The sequence below is a fragment of the Anguilla anguilla genome, chromosome 13 (assembly GCF_013347855.1).
Source record: "Anguilla anguilla isolate fAngAng1 chromosome 13, fAngAng1.pri, whole genome shotgun sequence".
Classification (NCBI taxonomy): domain Eukaryota; kingdom Metazoa; phylum Chordata; class Actinopteri; order Anguilliformes; family Anguillidae; genus Anguilla; species Anguilla anguilla.
In genome coordinates this window covers 1354452-1372097 of record NC_049213.1, presented here as the reverse complement: position 1 = coordinate 1372097, position 17646 = coordinate 1354452, and the positions used below count along the sequence as shown (strand labels likewise).

Here is a 17646-nt window from a genome sequence, read left to right as displayed (position 1 = left end):
CACTGACAAACTGATTTCCCCTCTGTGATTGTAAAAGCACAGAACTAAATAGGTATATGCCATAATGCCTACATACTACTCATAAGCACTACATTGCAGTAGAGCTTATGGCCAGTGTCATAACACACAGATGACAGGGGAATGACATGGGTCAATAGCTGTAATATATTGTTGTGACTGGTCATGCCAGGTGCAATGTCACACATAAAGCAATGTTATGTAGGCCTTATGACTTGCCAGTATACCTTATTTCATATCTCATCTCAGAACCCATGCACAGTACTAAATAAATGAAAACTGATCACCGGACATGATGAAGAAACAGTCCATCATTCAGAAAATAAGGGTAATGGATTCTCCTTCCTAAAACCCTCTCCTTCCTACTTCCTAGTCTCTCAGTGTGTAAACACGCGGGGACACATAAACACACCTTTACCTAAAATTAGCCATCTACCACCCCTTGGAGAACTTGACTGGGCGTTGTGAAACATGAGCTTGTCGACTGCAAGGCAGGAAGGGCCACCACAGCCCTGAAGGTATGGTCCAATCAGAATCTGGCCACTGCAGCCCTGAAGTTATGGTCCAATCAGAATCTGGCCACTGCAGCCCTGAAGTTATGGTCCAATCAGAATCTGGCCATAACTTGGCGGTCATAACTAATGCAGGGGCTCCTTTCTTGGCCTTCAGAAACACAGTGTGGCCTGTTTTCAAATAACTTCACTGGATGTTTCAACTTGGGTCTACTTAAACATCAAGGCTTAGGGTAAATGCTGACTAAATCCGGACCACTCTATTTAACTCTAGTGTTCTGTTCATATGTGTACCGCTTTTATAGAAATAAAAAATAACAACAGAAAAGGCAATGCTTTTCCTAATGGTTGGGTCACTCCAAGAAAAGTCATCAAATTTCATGCTGAGAAGGTAAAATTTCTGGGCATTTCACTGCATTGCTGCTAAGTTCAGGACAGGGTCATGTTTGACCTTGGGGACAACAAGGGTTAAAAGAAGATTTCTGTTTCTAAGCTCACGCAACAGGCTGGTGTATCAGTGAGGTAATTGGCTTGTGGGTGGAAAGTTAGATTCTTTGGCAAAGGCAGTGCTGTTCATTTGCTGCACATGGCACTCAATCAGCATTCCCCCAGCATGCAGGATGCAAACTATGTACATTTGTTTGGAAAAGGGCATATCGAAGGCAAAGTAAAGGCTAATGAATAAACATTGGATAACGTTACCAAACCACAAAAATAAATTCAATTGCTATATTAGGAGTTTCCGTAAAACACACAATTAAGAACTGGGGCAAAAATAGGATGTAAATATGTTTTGAAGGCAGTCATAGTTGATTTATAACTACTTATAACTATTTATAACGACTACAACCTCCCCTAAAATAGGCTGAAGTGCAATAATAGCCACTGTAATTACAAATGGGGTAGCCTTCCTTGCCGGTTTCATACAGTGGTCTCAGAGTAAGAGAGATGTATTCAGGTCATGGTATCATTCAGTACATTTCAAAATCTGTTCTGAACACCGTGGCTTAAATCTATGATATCTTTACACAGCCAAGACTCTTTTCCAAGAAGGAACTGTTATTACAGGCATAGGTGTTGCATTTCAAACAACGAGCTAAAAAAAATGGCAGAGGTTCATGCCCACAATCCTGAGGACAGGGTTACCAACATGCGAAATACTTGGGCAGCAGTGAACCTCAACGAGAAGCTGGCCACTGCTTCCGGCTAACAGCTTCCAGAGGCTTCTCTACTCTTTTGAGAACAAACTGCTTCCACGATGAAACAGAATCGCGACAAACGCCATGGAATCGGATTCCAAGGATTTCGGGGATGATCCAAAAAATCCAAACGGGGGAAACTGAGAATCGAGTCTATACACAGCTTGCTCTGACTGTACTGAAAAACTGTGATAGCAAACCGCCTTGTTAGCCATCAACATTTGGTCCGAAATGTACGCCCGAAATCAAGCTAAACTGCGGCAGAGGATGTATGAGAAATCACTGTACTGGAAGTGAACTGTATGAAAAAGCCTTCTTCTACGTGTGATGCATTATAATTCCTGAGAGGGGCAAGATGCAAACACAGGACTTAATTGTTCCAGTCTGAACCCTGAAGTATCACCCGTATGTGGTGGTTCCAGGAGTCTAAGCTCTGTTCGTTCGGGCGTGAGCGTACCTTATACCGCCAAAAACAAGCCACTCTCTGCACAGATTCTTTTCTTGCTCTCCCTCATACATTTCTCAATCTGCTCTCCGGTTGCAAGGATGCGAGTTTGTCTCGAGTGACGGAGAAAAGTGACGCTCAAAACCGAAACGCATTTGGCATCGTACGTCAGCCGCCACAAATATCCAAACCGTCCACTGGCCATCGCGAAAGTGAAGGAACTAATCTGTCATTCCAGTCTCTTGCCACACAAATTTGAGATTCATGTGAGATACTTCTCTGGCTCTGAGACAGGTGAGAAAAAACTTGTTTTCAGTACCAGCCCAACTGTCACAGAAGAACCAGAGCTACCTGCCTATTGTGAATGGTAAGGGTACGCTGAGTTAAAGGAACGGCTTTGCTCTTCAACTCGCCATAATCTTCCTGCATGATTTGCGCTTAAGAGCTGGTTTTCCCAGCGAGAATGGGACGATCGCCTAAAAATAGCCCTTCTGATCAGATGGAATACTTATCACAGTCTCGTGTGCCTGTTTCTGTTTTTTTCTGCAGTGTACAGTACGCATAATCCTTCGGCTGTACGTGCTTTCAGCGCGGCTGCACACGCGAGCCGCGTAGCCGTCAACACCGGCCGTTACATAACCGCGTAAAATCGCCATGGAGCCCGGCCTCCCGTTCCCCCCGCTCTCTCCGTGCGCGAGAGAAAACTGCCCTTCCGCGGGCAACACGTTAGGAAAGGGTCCCCTGCTCACGTTATCTCCACGTTACAGATACGCTTCTGCAAATAGCCAAGCCGGCTGATAAACACCGCGAAACGCGAACACACACTTCACCGGAACCCCTTTGAGTCAGAAAAGGTCTCCAAACACTGACTCAAGGGAAAAGGCAGAGATTTCAATTTTTCTTTTTACTCTTCCAACAGCAGTTGAAAAAACAAAGAAACTTAAAACTGCATAAAGAACTCCAATGAGAAAGAGTGCTGAAAATATGGATCGCTCACACGCAACCGGTCTAGTAGCATGAAGGGAAAAACTAACCAGGTAAATCACAAGTGGTATAACGGACAGTTTGAATGAATCAACGTAATTGCAATATAAATAAAAGAAATTCCGTGTCAGGTCATTGAAATTCTACTCACATGTCCTTCATGGCAGCGGTTGTGTGGACTGTGCTGCGTTCTCAGCTGTCACCATAACTGTCCCGAACGCTTTAATGCGTTCCCGGCTCACTGTAAGTGGACCTGACACAAGAGGATCCTCCCCCAAACTAAAGACAATTAAATGCAGATTGAGCACAGCTCTCGAGCACTGGGACGACACGCCTCGATCTAACCGCTCGCCGGACTGTAAATTTCCACTTCCCCAGCGCGCCACTGGTGGAGGGGCAGCCCGCTGCGCGCGTACCGCGTGCGCTTGCAAGCCCGCGGCGCGCGTATCGCGTGCGCTTGTAATTCAAGGCACAGACAGACTGGAGGATCCAGAAGGAGCCTGCAATCCACACCCCCGAGCGTTTCGTTTCCACAGACGGCTTTCAAAGTGGCCACGGCTCCACCTGAACCGTACGGAGAAATGTGGCATTTTTAAACACACCAATATCAGTTTATTACGCTTGCCTTTCTTCAGCTCAGTGTGATCCAGAGTCAGCGACATTACAAAACAGTGCATTATCAGTAGCACAGTCTGTGCATTTGAGACATGAACTGTGGTTGCTAACAAAAAGGAGCATTGTGCATCAACTGTAGTCTTTATCTGAAGCTTGTGGCAAGGAATGGGAGAAGTGACAAAATAACAATGAAGCGCTCTGTTGAAATGTTGCTTACACATCAGCATTAGCACAAAAATGAGCTGACTTTGAGAGAACAAAACACAAATACCACGCTGGCCCATGTCTAGCACAAAAACTCACAACAACGCAGTTCCACAGTTAGATACAGTCAAAGTCGGGTGACTGGTTAAAGTGAAACCCAACTTTTATTTTAAGGTGACTTAAAAAAAGAACCCTAGGTCTCCATTGCACTTGTAAGACGTCTCAGGTTTCCTCTTAATTACCCCCACCCAGATAAAGGGCCATTCTACCCCATTGTCAAACAGAAGTAAAAAAAAAAAACATTAAAAAAACAGCCATTATTTGGCAGTCCTGTGGGTCCATACACAATAGGCATTGTTTCTGAAAGTTCACTGCTTTCATGCGTTGTGATTTTTTTTTAAACCAAGCCTCACAGAATCTATCAGTACATCCATCATCCGGAAGCACGTAATGATCAGTCTGAATATCAGCGTTACTGCGTATCACGTTTCATGGCCACGGAAGATTTGGCCATTTAACTCAAACGAATGTGCGTTCTGTGGTAGTGGGCGTCCTGGGAGACCTTGGGTCGGGCGTCCACGTGAGCCTCGCTGCTCTTACATAATGTCCCTATTTTAAGAGCCAGCGCACTTCCTGAGGGCCTGCCCATTAAACCCCTTCCTCCTCCTTCCTCCTCCTCGCCCCGCATTCCTGCACACGAGCCGGGGACCCTGGGAAAAGTTCTGCCAGCTCTCCTGATTTCACGGCCACTCCTGGAACTCACCCTCAGCCTCTTTCATGAGGGCACGTGGCTTAAATGTAGCAAAAAGCACACGAGACGGGATATTTCTACATTTCTACATTTTCTAAACATTTCAGGAGGAGGGGTAGGGTACGGTCTCTCAGATGGGGCTCTCTTTTGAGTGACCGTTAGTTACCCTTAGCCACTTTTAGCCATGCCAAGCTTTCTGTTTTTTTATGCCCCATATGTTGTCCACCATGAGTGTCCGTTGTTTATCTTTCTTTGAAGGATCAAAGTCCAACATTTCGAACAGTTCTGTTTGCTGCATGAGATTTGCCTTACCTAAATGGAACATATTATTATAGTACATTAAACTAAAATACACTATATGACCAAACGTATCTGGACACCCCTTGGTCTGGGGCTGGTTTTCCTGGTTTGGGCTAGGCCCCTTAGTTCCAATGAAGGTGAATCTTAATGTTAAATCATATAATCACATTCTAGACGATTCTGTACTTCCCCAAAAGTTTGGGGAAGGCTCTCTCCTGTTTCAGCATGACAATGCCCCCGGGTACACAGCGAGGTCCATACAGAAATTGTTTGGTTTAGAAATGTGTGAAAGAACTTGACTGGCCTGCACAGAGCCCTAAACCTCAACCCCATCCAACACCTTGGGGATGAATTGTAAAGCCAACCACGAGTCAGGCCTAATCGCCCAATCAGAGCCTGATCTCACTAATGTTCTTCTGGCTGAATGGAATCAAATCCCTGCAGCAATGCTCCAACATCTAGTATAAAACCTTCCCAGAAGGGTGGAGGTTGTTATAGTAGCAAAAGGTGGACCAACTCCATATTAATGCCCATATTTTTTGTATGAGACGTTGGATGTTAGGTGCCCACATACTTCGGGCCACGTAGTGTATTCTTTAAATTACATTCTACTATGTACATTCAATGTCAAACTTTCCAAATAGTTCCAAATTCTGCACGGTTAAACTATATGACACTATACTCAATTATTTCTGCAAGGGTTTCCTTTGACATTACAGGTGTTTTAATGGTTAAACATAACCACACTCTTGTAATTTTAAATATGAAATAAAAACTGAAGCAATATTTTTAACTTCTCAGAACAACTGACATAAATTACAAATCCGGGAAAGCACCAACCACACCTATGACAGCCATCAAATCCAATTTCATCGAAGCCACCTAAGATTCACAAATTCACAAGTATGAACTAGCTGCAGAAATGATTCGGGATATCGCCCATGTTCTCTGACTAATTTATTTACATAACTCAAACTCATCCTCACTCACTCACAGCACGGACACACCTTACTGCTTTAACCGCACGCTTGCGTCCGCACACAAGCTATCACACCTTCTATGACTTTATCTTGGCCGTGTAGGCACATCCAGCCAAGCCCTGCGCAATGGGCCCAACTGACGCCCGCCCCTCACAGCCACGGAGGAGGCTGCAGAGCAATAAAAAAATAAATGATTAAAAATACCATCACCGAGAACAGCAGCTGCAAACGCTACCTGTCACTCTCTACTTTGTTCTGCGGCGATAGTGCAGCGTGTGCCGTAGCTTCACTTTGTGGCTCCGAGTGTTCCTGTTCTGGGCGAGTCGCCGTGACGACAGTGAAAGAGTGACCCTGAGACCAGACTTGTGCACTGCATAGTTGGGGGTCTCAGTGCCACACTGGTATGAATGGGACACAAATACTTAAAATCCTTTGATGGGGTTCATTAAAATGGTGGAAGGGACCCCCTCAAACCCCTTTTCCTTCACAGAGGATGTCAGCAGCTCTCAAAGAAAATAAATAATAAACAAATAAATAATGAAGTATAGGGGAAGAGAATGATCTCAGGTCAATTAGGGGTGTTGGCTCAGCTCAGTTCTACATGTCATGAAGATATGTGGTTCTTTTGTGTTTTACAAAAAAAAGGTTGATCATTAGATTCTAGTTTACCATGCCAAATATAGCCATAATGTTGCTTGACTTTTGAACAGGTATGAAATTGGAGTGATTTTCCAAGATTAAAGGTCACATTTATTTTCAAAGAAACACAATCTCCTAGAGAAACCACACTTTACACAGCATACTGCTGTACTTTAGTCATTTACTTTCTGTATGGCTTCGGGTATCAATGCAAGACATACAGCACACAGAAATGTGGAAGTTCACAGCCCCAAACAGGAAACAATGCAATCATACAGACATAATCATTTTATGTTGCACATTCTTTGACTGTAATCAGTTTTTCAATGTGTTACATTATAGCTCTTGCTTTCAGCCTAACAGACATCCATATGGAGAGAAACTTACAGCATGGTCTATGTTGTGTGACCAAACCAAAGTCCAAACCACAAAACGTCTAATTCATCAGGCTCTGGGCTTTGCCAGGTAATGAAGTACTAAGCAGCCGTTCCCCAGAGCCAATGGCAGGGGGAAGGTGAGAACAAAAAAGAGCAGGTGACCAAATATAGCTGACATTGCTGTCAACCCCCTCAAATACATCTTATTAGCTTCACAGTTAAGTCTTCAACGGCGTAGATTAAAATGTATTTAAAAGCAGGACGCATGTGTGCCCAGAAGACGGCAGTCTTGTGGCCTTCTATAATGGGCTTCTTCATTTCCTTACGGTAAAGCAGCAAGGGCCCTGCCCATTATGTAACAGATTTATGCGTTTAGGCCTGACTTGGAAAACGACCTCCCACATTTCTCAGAAGACACAGCCTGTCTACTGACCTACACGGGACTTCACTAGAGATTCTGTTATTGTTGACAGTATAGTTGACAATTTACTTACGTAACGGGGCTATGCAATCTTTGTGGTTCTCTGTCTCTTCAACAGCTCAAATTTAAATTGATGGCTACATATCAAGATACAATAGGCAGATAAACGCATATATATTTTGGAAACATATATTTGGAAAGAAGGATATTATGTATGCAAGCATCTTACTCTGCTCTTTTGAACACAGTCCCACGATTTTAAATGAGCTACATATAGCCTATGCTAATCCCGTCTGAATACCATTAACGGTCAATGGTATTGCCGAGATTCTAAAATGCAAGGGGCGCTCTGAGTGGTTATTCACCTTAATTTCAAAAGTCAAAGCAGGCACCGGGTGTATTTTTTGTTCACAACCGTGCAACCGAACCTCCCGTAATAACCGAGATCATATTAGCATAAGAACCCGTATACCGAACATGTTGCTTTAAAAGCCTGAGCTCCAAACATTTCCATAGCCGCCATGGCAACTGGCTTAAAGCGGAGACAAATGAAAGCGTCGAATGATGCGTTGTCTCAGAAGCAAGACGTCTCACGGGTAAATAATCCATGCAGCCTCTGCGTAAATGTTTTATGCCTAGTGACTGCTTAACGTCGTAAAGCAACAAATTGCTGTCAAGGAGAAGCAAACAAGAGAAAGTGACTGAATAGTTACGCAGCGGATCAAATGACTGAATGTACATAAAAAATAAAATACACTCAATGAAATTAAAATGCATATTCCCACGACAACTGACCCGAAGTATGAAATGAACCGCTAATATATGAACTGTTGATATACGGGCTGATTTCCTGATACGACATAATAATGAACTTCATATGACAACCATTTTGAATAGCTACATAACAGGCAACCAAAGTATCGCCAGTAACCATTTGAATTAAAAACGCCACACATATCATAATGCAAAACATAGAGTATTGATCCAATTAAGCTTACTTTAATGCTTGTTCCCTGCTTGAAGTCGTTTCATCCCGTCTGTTTCACAAGAATTATCCCCGTGTGTTTTAGATGATATTGACCAGAAACAAGATACTAAAATCTAGAGCTAATAGGGTACCTATAGCCTACCTAACAGACAATAGCAGCTGACTGGTATGGACAAAACGGGCAGTGGCACTGAACGCTACAGAATTGTCTGCTCCAAACAAATTCACAAAGAATAATTCTTTAACTTGATCCTCAGATAATTTACTACAAAGGGGACAGGTTGAATGTGTATGGTGATTTATCAATTTGACTATTTGTTAACATTTATTTCCCCCAGAACGCGGTCAGCATTTAGGTTCTTCTGTTTAAAAGTACCTTCCAGTCGCATTAACCCCAAAGGAAAAGATCTGTTTAAACAGAGCCGTGCAGCCAAAAAATGAATCCGAAATTCACGTCGTGGTTTAAGCCGCGAATACAAACCCTATCCACACAAGGAAACGCTGGCGAACGCGCTTCTCAATGTTAACGCAGCCTCACCAAATAAGGAAACAACCAAGACATAATTCCATTTCAGCAAGGCCTTCATTTTGCAGAAAGCAAGATTTCATTTCTCTGTTCAGGTAGTACAGTAAAGATTTGAACCGTATACGTGTTTGTAGCGGTGTCACCAGGCGATAAACGCATAAAAGCGCATCTTCGGTCACGCACGGGTCTCGGACAAAGGGATAAAAGAGCGGTTTGAAAGACAGAATCGCGTTCATGAAATGGACCAATCTAAATGCCAAGTACAAATACTACCTACACAGTTTTCACAATTGAGAAAATAGTGTCATTAATACAGCCACGCACGTGTAATGAGGACTGTAAAATCGTTGACATCCTTTTCACGCAGAAACGAACAATAGCGGGCGTAGTTGTATAACGCTATACATATGACTGTATCTTCTCCACGAGTACCACACTCAAGGAAAAAGCAGACAGCTGTGTACGTAGACACACATTTCATGTTTTATAATACCCAAGGAATTTAATCCTCTTAACTTCCATTATTTATGTAGCCGGTGACTGTAACCAAAGATCACTTCGTCGTTAATAGGCAGGTCATTTCTATACCACGGCGATAGAGGGAATTGAACAAAGCCCTTCTGGTGTTGTCACACAATTACAGAAAATCAATAAAAATCGAGAATGTGAACAACCTAAAATTTATCTAATCTTAAGCATACATCTATCTTGGCGATTTCGTACGCATGTGGTCCTGTGAGCATTTTTTTTATACCTGCATCCCTATTGTATGCTATCTGTATAGACATGTATTAATGGCATATGGCTCGTTTAAAGTATGTGTAAATACACTCAAGACAGCATTTAGATGCTCACGTGTGGTTTCGTATAACATGAATACTTACATTTTTGAAAAACCTGTTAAATTGACGTAGCATCCTCTACCTATTGTTCATGGTACATCATCAGTGTTTAAGAAGCAACGTTTTCCTTGTTGCGAATCAGCAGCTAGTCTTTTCAAATGAAACATTTTACTTTTATGACAAAGTCAATCAAAACGAAACTTCTGCGAAAGATTATACATATAGTGTAATAATGGACTACAAATTAATCTTAATTGCAACCTGAATTGTTTTTTTTAAATGGCTACTTGCAGGACAAAAAAATAATAATTATGCTAATTTCATTACGTATTGAATTAAGAACTTAAGCAACTCAAAGGGGGGAATATTACCCCAAAAATCAAATCTTTGTCCTGTGTTAAGTGGTTTTCAGTGAAATGTATGTGTTTTGCCGATGTTCCGTTACCTGTAATGGTGTCCTTTTATTCCTTTGGAAGTGAGCTGTCCCTTGTCTATTGTGCGGTGGCTGAGTGTTGAATAGGAGAATTACAGCCGTAAATTTAATTTATAAGCTTTTCTTTCTGACCTTTGTCTCTTAAAATGGGTGACCATTAGACAGGAGAGTGGAAAAACACCGGCCTGCCTCCCGTGCAACAGGAGAGTGTCTTCTTAAAGTGACAGTTCACGCAAATCGGCGCTGCTCCGGGCTTCTTCATTCGAGCACATGCAAACATGCGCGCATTCACGAGGAAGCTGCTGAGAGGACTGATGGAAAAGTACTCTCCGCCCGCCCCCCATGTGACACAAAAAAGCGTGGGTTTCGTTTTTATACATTAAACTGTATGGTTCCTACATTAAACTGTATGGTTCCAGTTTGTGCACTCAATAGCTGTCGAATATTAGGCTCGAATAGGATGTCGCATTTCCCCGCTTTTTACTATTTGCACTACCTGGTATCATCTATGTCTGAAAGTGCAAATAAAAGCGAATGTGCAATAGTGCGCTATGTTGGGGTTACTCGTGCGACTGGAGTCTTCGGATGCAAAACTTGTTCATTGTTTTGTGTGCCATTTAAACGCATCTTATTTGTGGACAGTAGATTATTACATTTCCTGATCAAAACATGAAAAATTGCAATGGCAGCATATAAAATCCTGTGAAGGCCGCTCATCTCCGTTGAACATTTAAGTATAACAAATATTACTATGTTCGTGATTTGTTTTTAGTCTTACTTTTTTATCCTAGGGAAGTTTTATTTTTATTTTATTAGTTTTGCTCGTAGCCTACATATCCAATGTGGATCACTCATAGCCTATGTTTGAAAATGATAACAGACTAAAACACAGTCAGTTTCATTTTGAACACATTCTCACACTGACACTACTAAAATATCTAAGTTAAAACAAGTGCTGAAACACTGGTTTTCTGATGTAGTTAGACCACTGCCATGTGCCAGTGAACCATGGAGAAAATTGATTTAATTGGCTCGTTATTTCTTGAGTTCATTCTTCAGAAATTACCTCGCAGTGATCATCAGTGACCATAAACATACTCAACCCTGGAGTCACTGACCATAACCAGACTCAACCCTGGAGTCAGTGGCCATAACCAGACTCAGCCCTGGAGTCACTGACCATAACCAGACTCAACCCTGGAGTCAGTGGCCATAACCAGACTCAACCCTGGAGTCACTGACCATAACCAGACTCAACCCTGGAGTCAGTGGCCATAACCAGACTCAACCCTGGAGTCACTGACCATAACCAGACTCAACCCTGGAGTCAGTGGCCATAAGCAGACTCAACCCTGGAGTCAGTAGCCATAAGCAGACTCAACCCTGGAGTCAGTGGCCATAACCAGACTCAACCCTGAAGTCAGTGGCCATAACCAGACTCAACCCTGAAGCCAGTGGCCATAACCATACTCAACCCTGGAGTCAGTGGCCATAAGCAGACTCAACCCTGGAGTCAGTGGCCATAACCAGACTCAACCCTGGAGTCAGTGGCCATAACCAGACTCAACCCTGAAGTCAGTGGCCATAACCAGACTCAACTCTGGAGTCAGTGGCCATAACCAGACTCAACCCTGGAGTCTGGAATCGTGTTTCAGGTTCAATTATTTTAGGCAAATCGAAAGGATGGATAGGTCCAGTGTGAAAATATGCAGCACAATTCCACCTGGGAAATAATAAATACGTGGAAATAGTCCCAAAACAATCACTGCATCAAGCCCTTGCTGTGACATTAGTTGCACGACAGGAGGTATTTTGCTTCTTCTTGCTTCAACCTGCGCCAAGTGCAAAATTAACTTGAGCACACATGATCCAACAGTGCTTCATTCCCATTTATACATCTACACCTACACGTGGGTAATCCTAATTAAACATAATGGACAAGGTTATTAAATGGTGTGTGACAGATTATACTATATCTCAACCAGCTGATTTCAGATATCAAGAATATTAGGGTAAATGTTCCCAGCATGTAGGCCTACACAAGTTTTCTTGATGTCCCTTGAACATCACCATAAAATCACATGGGCCATTGCAGGAATGGCATTAGAACATTCGTTTTTCATTCAAGTTAAAGAATTTGAATTGTGGATGGCTATTCATTTAACAGTTTTTTGCCAGAATGATTTGTATAGATTAAAATTCTTATATTCAGGTATGTTAACAGGTATGTTAGCCAGAAAAGGCCCATTCTAGAGCTAGACCAAGATACTCAATGTCTCACTTGAAAATGAGTAATACATGATAGCCAAATTGTATTTTAGTGATTTGATTCTCATTTGATAATTATGGAAACAGTAGTATCTCATTGAGAGTGGTATTACTATATCTTGTATCCATCACTTTTCACAGATGCACTTTGAGCCCAGGGCTAATTGGCCGTCATTATAATTCTTAAATGCAAATTATATTCCTCTTGCAGATTTTGAATGTTTATGTGTGTGGTCTGTGGGGTGGGGTGGGGTGGGGGGGGGGGGGGGGTGTAAAAGTTTTTTTCTCTCTCCAAAGATACCAGAGGAAAATTCTTGATATTTGAATTTGAATTTGAATGTGTTTTCATTTAAATTTCCCTGTCATGTTTCTTTAGCTACACTTTGAAGCCACTGCTCTGCATGAGCAGGTGGCCTGGTCACGTGGCTCCTTCTGTCGAGCCAGTGCAGCCTCGGGATTAGCAAGGTGGGGGTGAACCCTACCAGGCAAATCTCAGAATATTATGGCATTACAGTATTTGCTCACCAGAGACGGAATAAATCAAGGCCGTGCTTCAATGTGAAATGAAACACTGACCACATCAAAGGGCATCACCATTTAAGCATTGGCTGAGGCAGCTCAGACATAGCAAAAACTATGGCGTCCATTCTGCATTGAACATCAATCCATCCATTATCTATACCCGCTTATCCTGGGAAGGGTCACAGAGGGTGCTGGAGCCTATCCCAGCATTCATTGGGAGAGAGGCAGGAATACACCCTGGAAAGGCCACCAATCACAGGGCATACAGACCAGGCACTCACACTCATACCTGTGGGCAACTTAGAGTCTGCAATTAGCCTACCTGCATGTTTTCGGACTGTGGGAGCAAACCAGAGTACCTGGAGGAAACCTATGCAGGCAAACATGCAAACAGAACATGCAAACTCCATGCAGAAAGGCCCAGGAAGGACTGGAATGATTTTGCGTTTTCCACTCGCTGCTCCAGTTCCTGATTGCACTTTTTTAAAAAAGTGGTGCGCAACAACAGCCGATCTCGTCCAGGGCTTCCTTCTTTGTTCAGTTGACCTGACATTTTTGTTCAAATCATGGGCCATGGCTGAAAACTATGTACTCGTACTGGAATGAACAACTTCTAGAAACAAGGGTTATGGTTGGAATGAAAACCAGCATCCACAGCAGTACTTCAGGACTTCCTGTTTTTATGTTTGGTGGACATTTGCAAGGTCTTATCTTACCAGCTTGAGATGTCACCTATATCACTCAGGGTTCATTTTGAAAGCAAAGAACCATATTTTCCTTCCCAAAATATTTACAAACAGTAAAACTTTTTCATTCCTATACTGTACTTCCTTCTTTTGATTCAGTTTCGAAATAGAGTTATTTTATATCCGCATTTTGACATTGTCATGTGGTTTTTAAAAAAAAAGGGAACTAAAATGTAAGGACCTTCAATAAATGAGCTGACCTTTTCTGATAGCTGCAGCTGTGTGGCTGCTGAGATAGAAATGCTTACAGGTAGAAGAGCAGACATGCTTACAGGTAGAAGAGCAGAAGTGCTTACAGGGAGAAGTGCTTACAGGTAGAAGAGCAGAAATGCTTACAGGTAGAAGAACAGACATGCTTATAGGTAGAAGAGCAGAAATACTTACAGGTAGAAGAGCAGACATGCTTACAGGTAGAAGAGCAGAAATGCTTACAGGTAGAACAGCAGACATGCTTACAGGGAGAAGTACTTACAGGTAGAAGAGCAGAAATGCTTACAGGGAGAAGTACTTACATGTAGAAGAGCAGAAATGCTTACAGGTAGAAGAGCAGACATGCTTACAGGTAGAAGAGCAGACATGCTTACAGGTAGAAGAGCAGACATGCTTACAGGTAGAAGAGCAGACATGCTTACAGATAGAAGTGCTTACAGGTAGAAGTGCAGACATGCTTACAGGTATAAGAGCAGAAATGCTTACAGGCAGAAGAGCAGAAATGCCTACAGGTAGAAGAGCAGACATGCTTACAGGTAGAAGAGCAGAAATGCTTACAGGTAGAAGAGCAGAAATGCTTACAGGTAGAAGAGCAGACATGCTTACAGGTAGAAGAGCAGACATGCTTACAGGTAGAAGTGCTTACAGGTAGAAGAGCAGACATGCTTACAGGTAGAAGAGCAGAAATTCTTACAGGTAGTACAGCAGACATGCTTACAGGTAGAACAGCAGACATGCTTACAGGTAGAAGTGCTTACAGGTAGAACAGCAGACATGCTTACAGGTAGAAGAGCAGACATGCTTACAGGTAGAAGTGCTTACAGGTAGAAGAGCAGAAATACTTAGAGGTAGAAATATTTACAGGTAGAAGAGCAGACATGCTTACAGGTAGAAGAGCTTACAGGTAGAAGAGCAGAAATGCTTACAGGTAGAAGAGCAGAAATGCTTACAGGTAGAAGAGCAGAAATGCTTACAGGTAGAAGAGCAGACATGCTTACAGGTAGAAGTGCTTACAGGTAGAAGAGCAGACATGCTTACAGGTAGAAGAGCAGAAATTCTTACAGGTAGTACAGCAGACATGCTTACAGGTAGAACAGCAGACATGCTTACAGGTAGAAGTGCTTACAGGTAGAAGAGCAGACATGCTTACAGGTAGAAGAGCAGACATGCTTACAGGTAGAAGTGCTTACAGGTAGAAGAGCAGAAATACTTAGAGGTAGAAATATTTACAGGTAGAAGAGCAGACATGCTTACAGGTAGAAGAGCTTACAGGTAGAAGAGCAGAAATGCTTACAGGTAGAAGAGCAGAAATGCTTACAGGTAGAAGAGCAGAAATACTTAGAGGTAGAAGAGCAGAAATACTTAGAGGTAGAAGAGCAGACATGCTTACAGGTAGAAGTGCTTACAGGTAGAAGAGCAGAAATGCTTACAGGTAGAAGAGCAGAAATGCTTACAGGTAGAAGAGCAGACATGCTTACAGGTAGAAGTGCTTACAGGTAGAAGAGCAGAAATGCTTACAGGTAGAAGAGCAGCAGTTCTTATAGCTAGAAGAGCAGAAGTGCTTACATATATATATATATATATATATATATATATATATACACACACACACACACACACACACAGTAAATTAAGTAAAATCAACCTGAATAGGAAAAGGAGAAAAATGACAGAATCTGTTCAATGATATTAAGAAAACATACAGGAAATGTATAGTCAATAATGAAGGAAAGAAATAGGAGATTGATATGTGAATAGATGCACCTTAAAGAAAAAAAAATAAGCAGACAACTTAATCTGAAAAGATAAGCATTTATTCCCTTTATTAGTATTCATTTCCAGGTTATTACATTTTTACATGTGAACGCGAGACTAGCTCAGCCAATCAGGTGTCAGTTCCGTTTTGTGCGGTGATAAAACCTATGTGCTGCGTGGTGTACTTCTTTTTGAGCCACGGCAGAAATTGAGAGCCATTATCCTTGAACGAAAAACACTAAAAGTTGATTAATGTTAATTAAAATAGAACGGTTAACTCTTCTAAATGTAACAACCTGACGTGAGTACAGCCAGAGGGACTCGTCGTTGATGGTTGCCGAGAAGTACTTGCATTGGTCAGGTTTTTTTGACACACATGGAGTGCAAGCCTTGATTCTCATTGGATGATTGATGGCGAGCCATCACCCAACGGACCGAAGCTAGATACTCAATTGCATGCAGAAGATCAAAACCAGGATCTCAAGGACTTTGTCACTCTACACACACGCAACCCACTCACTCTACAGTGCAGTAGGCCAGACAATTTCCACTTCCACAGTGGTGCAGACCCCAAACTGTCATCCATTACTGGGGATACGTGTCAACTTCAAAGACTGAGTTACACCTGTGAATAAGTGACTGTGGGGAATTTGAGATCTGATTGTATTGAAAATAGAGATTTTTGGCGAATTAGAATTGTGTTTTGTTTTTTCAATTACCCGGGTAATGTAATATAATGGAACTGTATGAAAGTGTATTATGTGCTATTTTTTATTTCGTTTACAACTTACATATTAAAAGGAAGTGTTGATCTTCCAAAAGGAGATATTGTGTTCTGTGTGCTATTCCGGTGTATTGTTTGGTCCTCCCTGGCTCCATGGTCGATTCTAGAATCTTCTGATTTTCAAGCCCATAGTGAGTGTCACACCTTCTAGTATACCCCCTACAACCTTTTTATTATATTTGATAGCTCTTTTAGTAAAAAGGGTTACATCAGACCTTGAACACACAAAAATTCACCTCTTTGCCAAAAACATTGAATTGTTTCTCTATATAGAAGACATGCAGACGGCAACTCATGCTTTTCCATATGTCAAAATAAAACCTGAGTACAGATGCAATTATTGAATAAAGCAGTGATTCTGGCAACCTTATGAGTAGTACCATACACTGCCTGGCCAAAAAAAAAGTTGCCGTTTGGATTTTTTTGGACAGTGCCCACTGTACAAGCCTCTGGAGGCAGTGTTATGATGGGGTTGCTTCAATTGGTCAGGTCTAGGCTCAGCAACGTTATGCAGCAATAAAATGAAGTCAGCTGTGTACCTGAATGTACCTGAATGTACTGAATGACCAGGTTATCCCATCAATGGATTTTTTATTCCCTGATGGCATGTGCATATTCCAGGACGACAATGCCAAGATTCATCGGGCTCAAATTGTGAAAGAATGGTTCTGAGAGCATGAGGAATCATTTTCACACATGAATTGGCCACCAGAGAGTCCTGACCTTAACCCCATTGAAAGTCTTCGGGATGTGCTGGAGAAGACTTTACGGAGTGGTTCCACTCTCCCGTCGACAATACAAAATAATGCAATTCTGGACGGAAATAAATGTTGTGATGTTGCATAAGGTTGTCGAAACAATGCCACAACGAATGCGAGCTGTAATAAAAGCTAAAGGCAGTCCAGGGAAATATTAGAGTATGCAACTTTTTTTTTTGGCTAGGCAATGTACATGGAGGGTTATAGATACGAACCTAGCCTCTTTTCACCTGGGATCTGACACGCAAGATTGGGACAGGGTGTAACTGCCAGGGCTGCAGGGTGAAATTCCCAGGACAAAAATTTCTCTGTATGTATTGTTCAGTTTACAGACCATTGAATGTGTTTGATTAAAACAGACGACCCGGC

The 17646-nt window shown here is 42.2% G+C and overlaps 1 protein-coding gene across 3 annotated transcripts in view; it reads right to left on the bottom strand.

The window, feature by feature from the left end:
* The window catches only part of slc6a6b (solute carrier family 6 member 6b), a 32036-nt gene extending 21522 nt beyond the window's left edge, over window positions 1-10514 (bottom strand). Inside the window, exon 1 of one of the 3 annotated variants that reach the window (XM_035388783.1) lies at window positions 10247-10514. Coding sequence is in view for 1 of the 3 variants with exons in the window: in XM_035388782.1 (XP_035244673.1) it covers window positions 3310-3320 (11 nt within the window). In the remaining 2 variants the exon portion in view is untranslated. Of the gene's footprint in view, window positions 1-3309; window positions 3461-8443; window positions 8466-10246 lie in introns of those variants that run through there. The other 2 variants (XM_035388785.1, XM_035388782.1) reach the window with 2 other exon arrangements.
* Between the last annotated feature and the right edge of the window lie 7132 nt (window positions 10515-17646).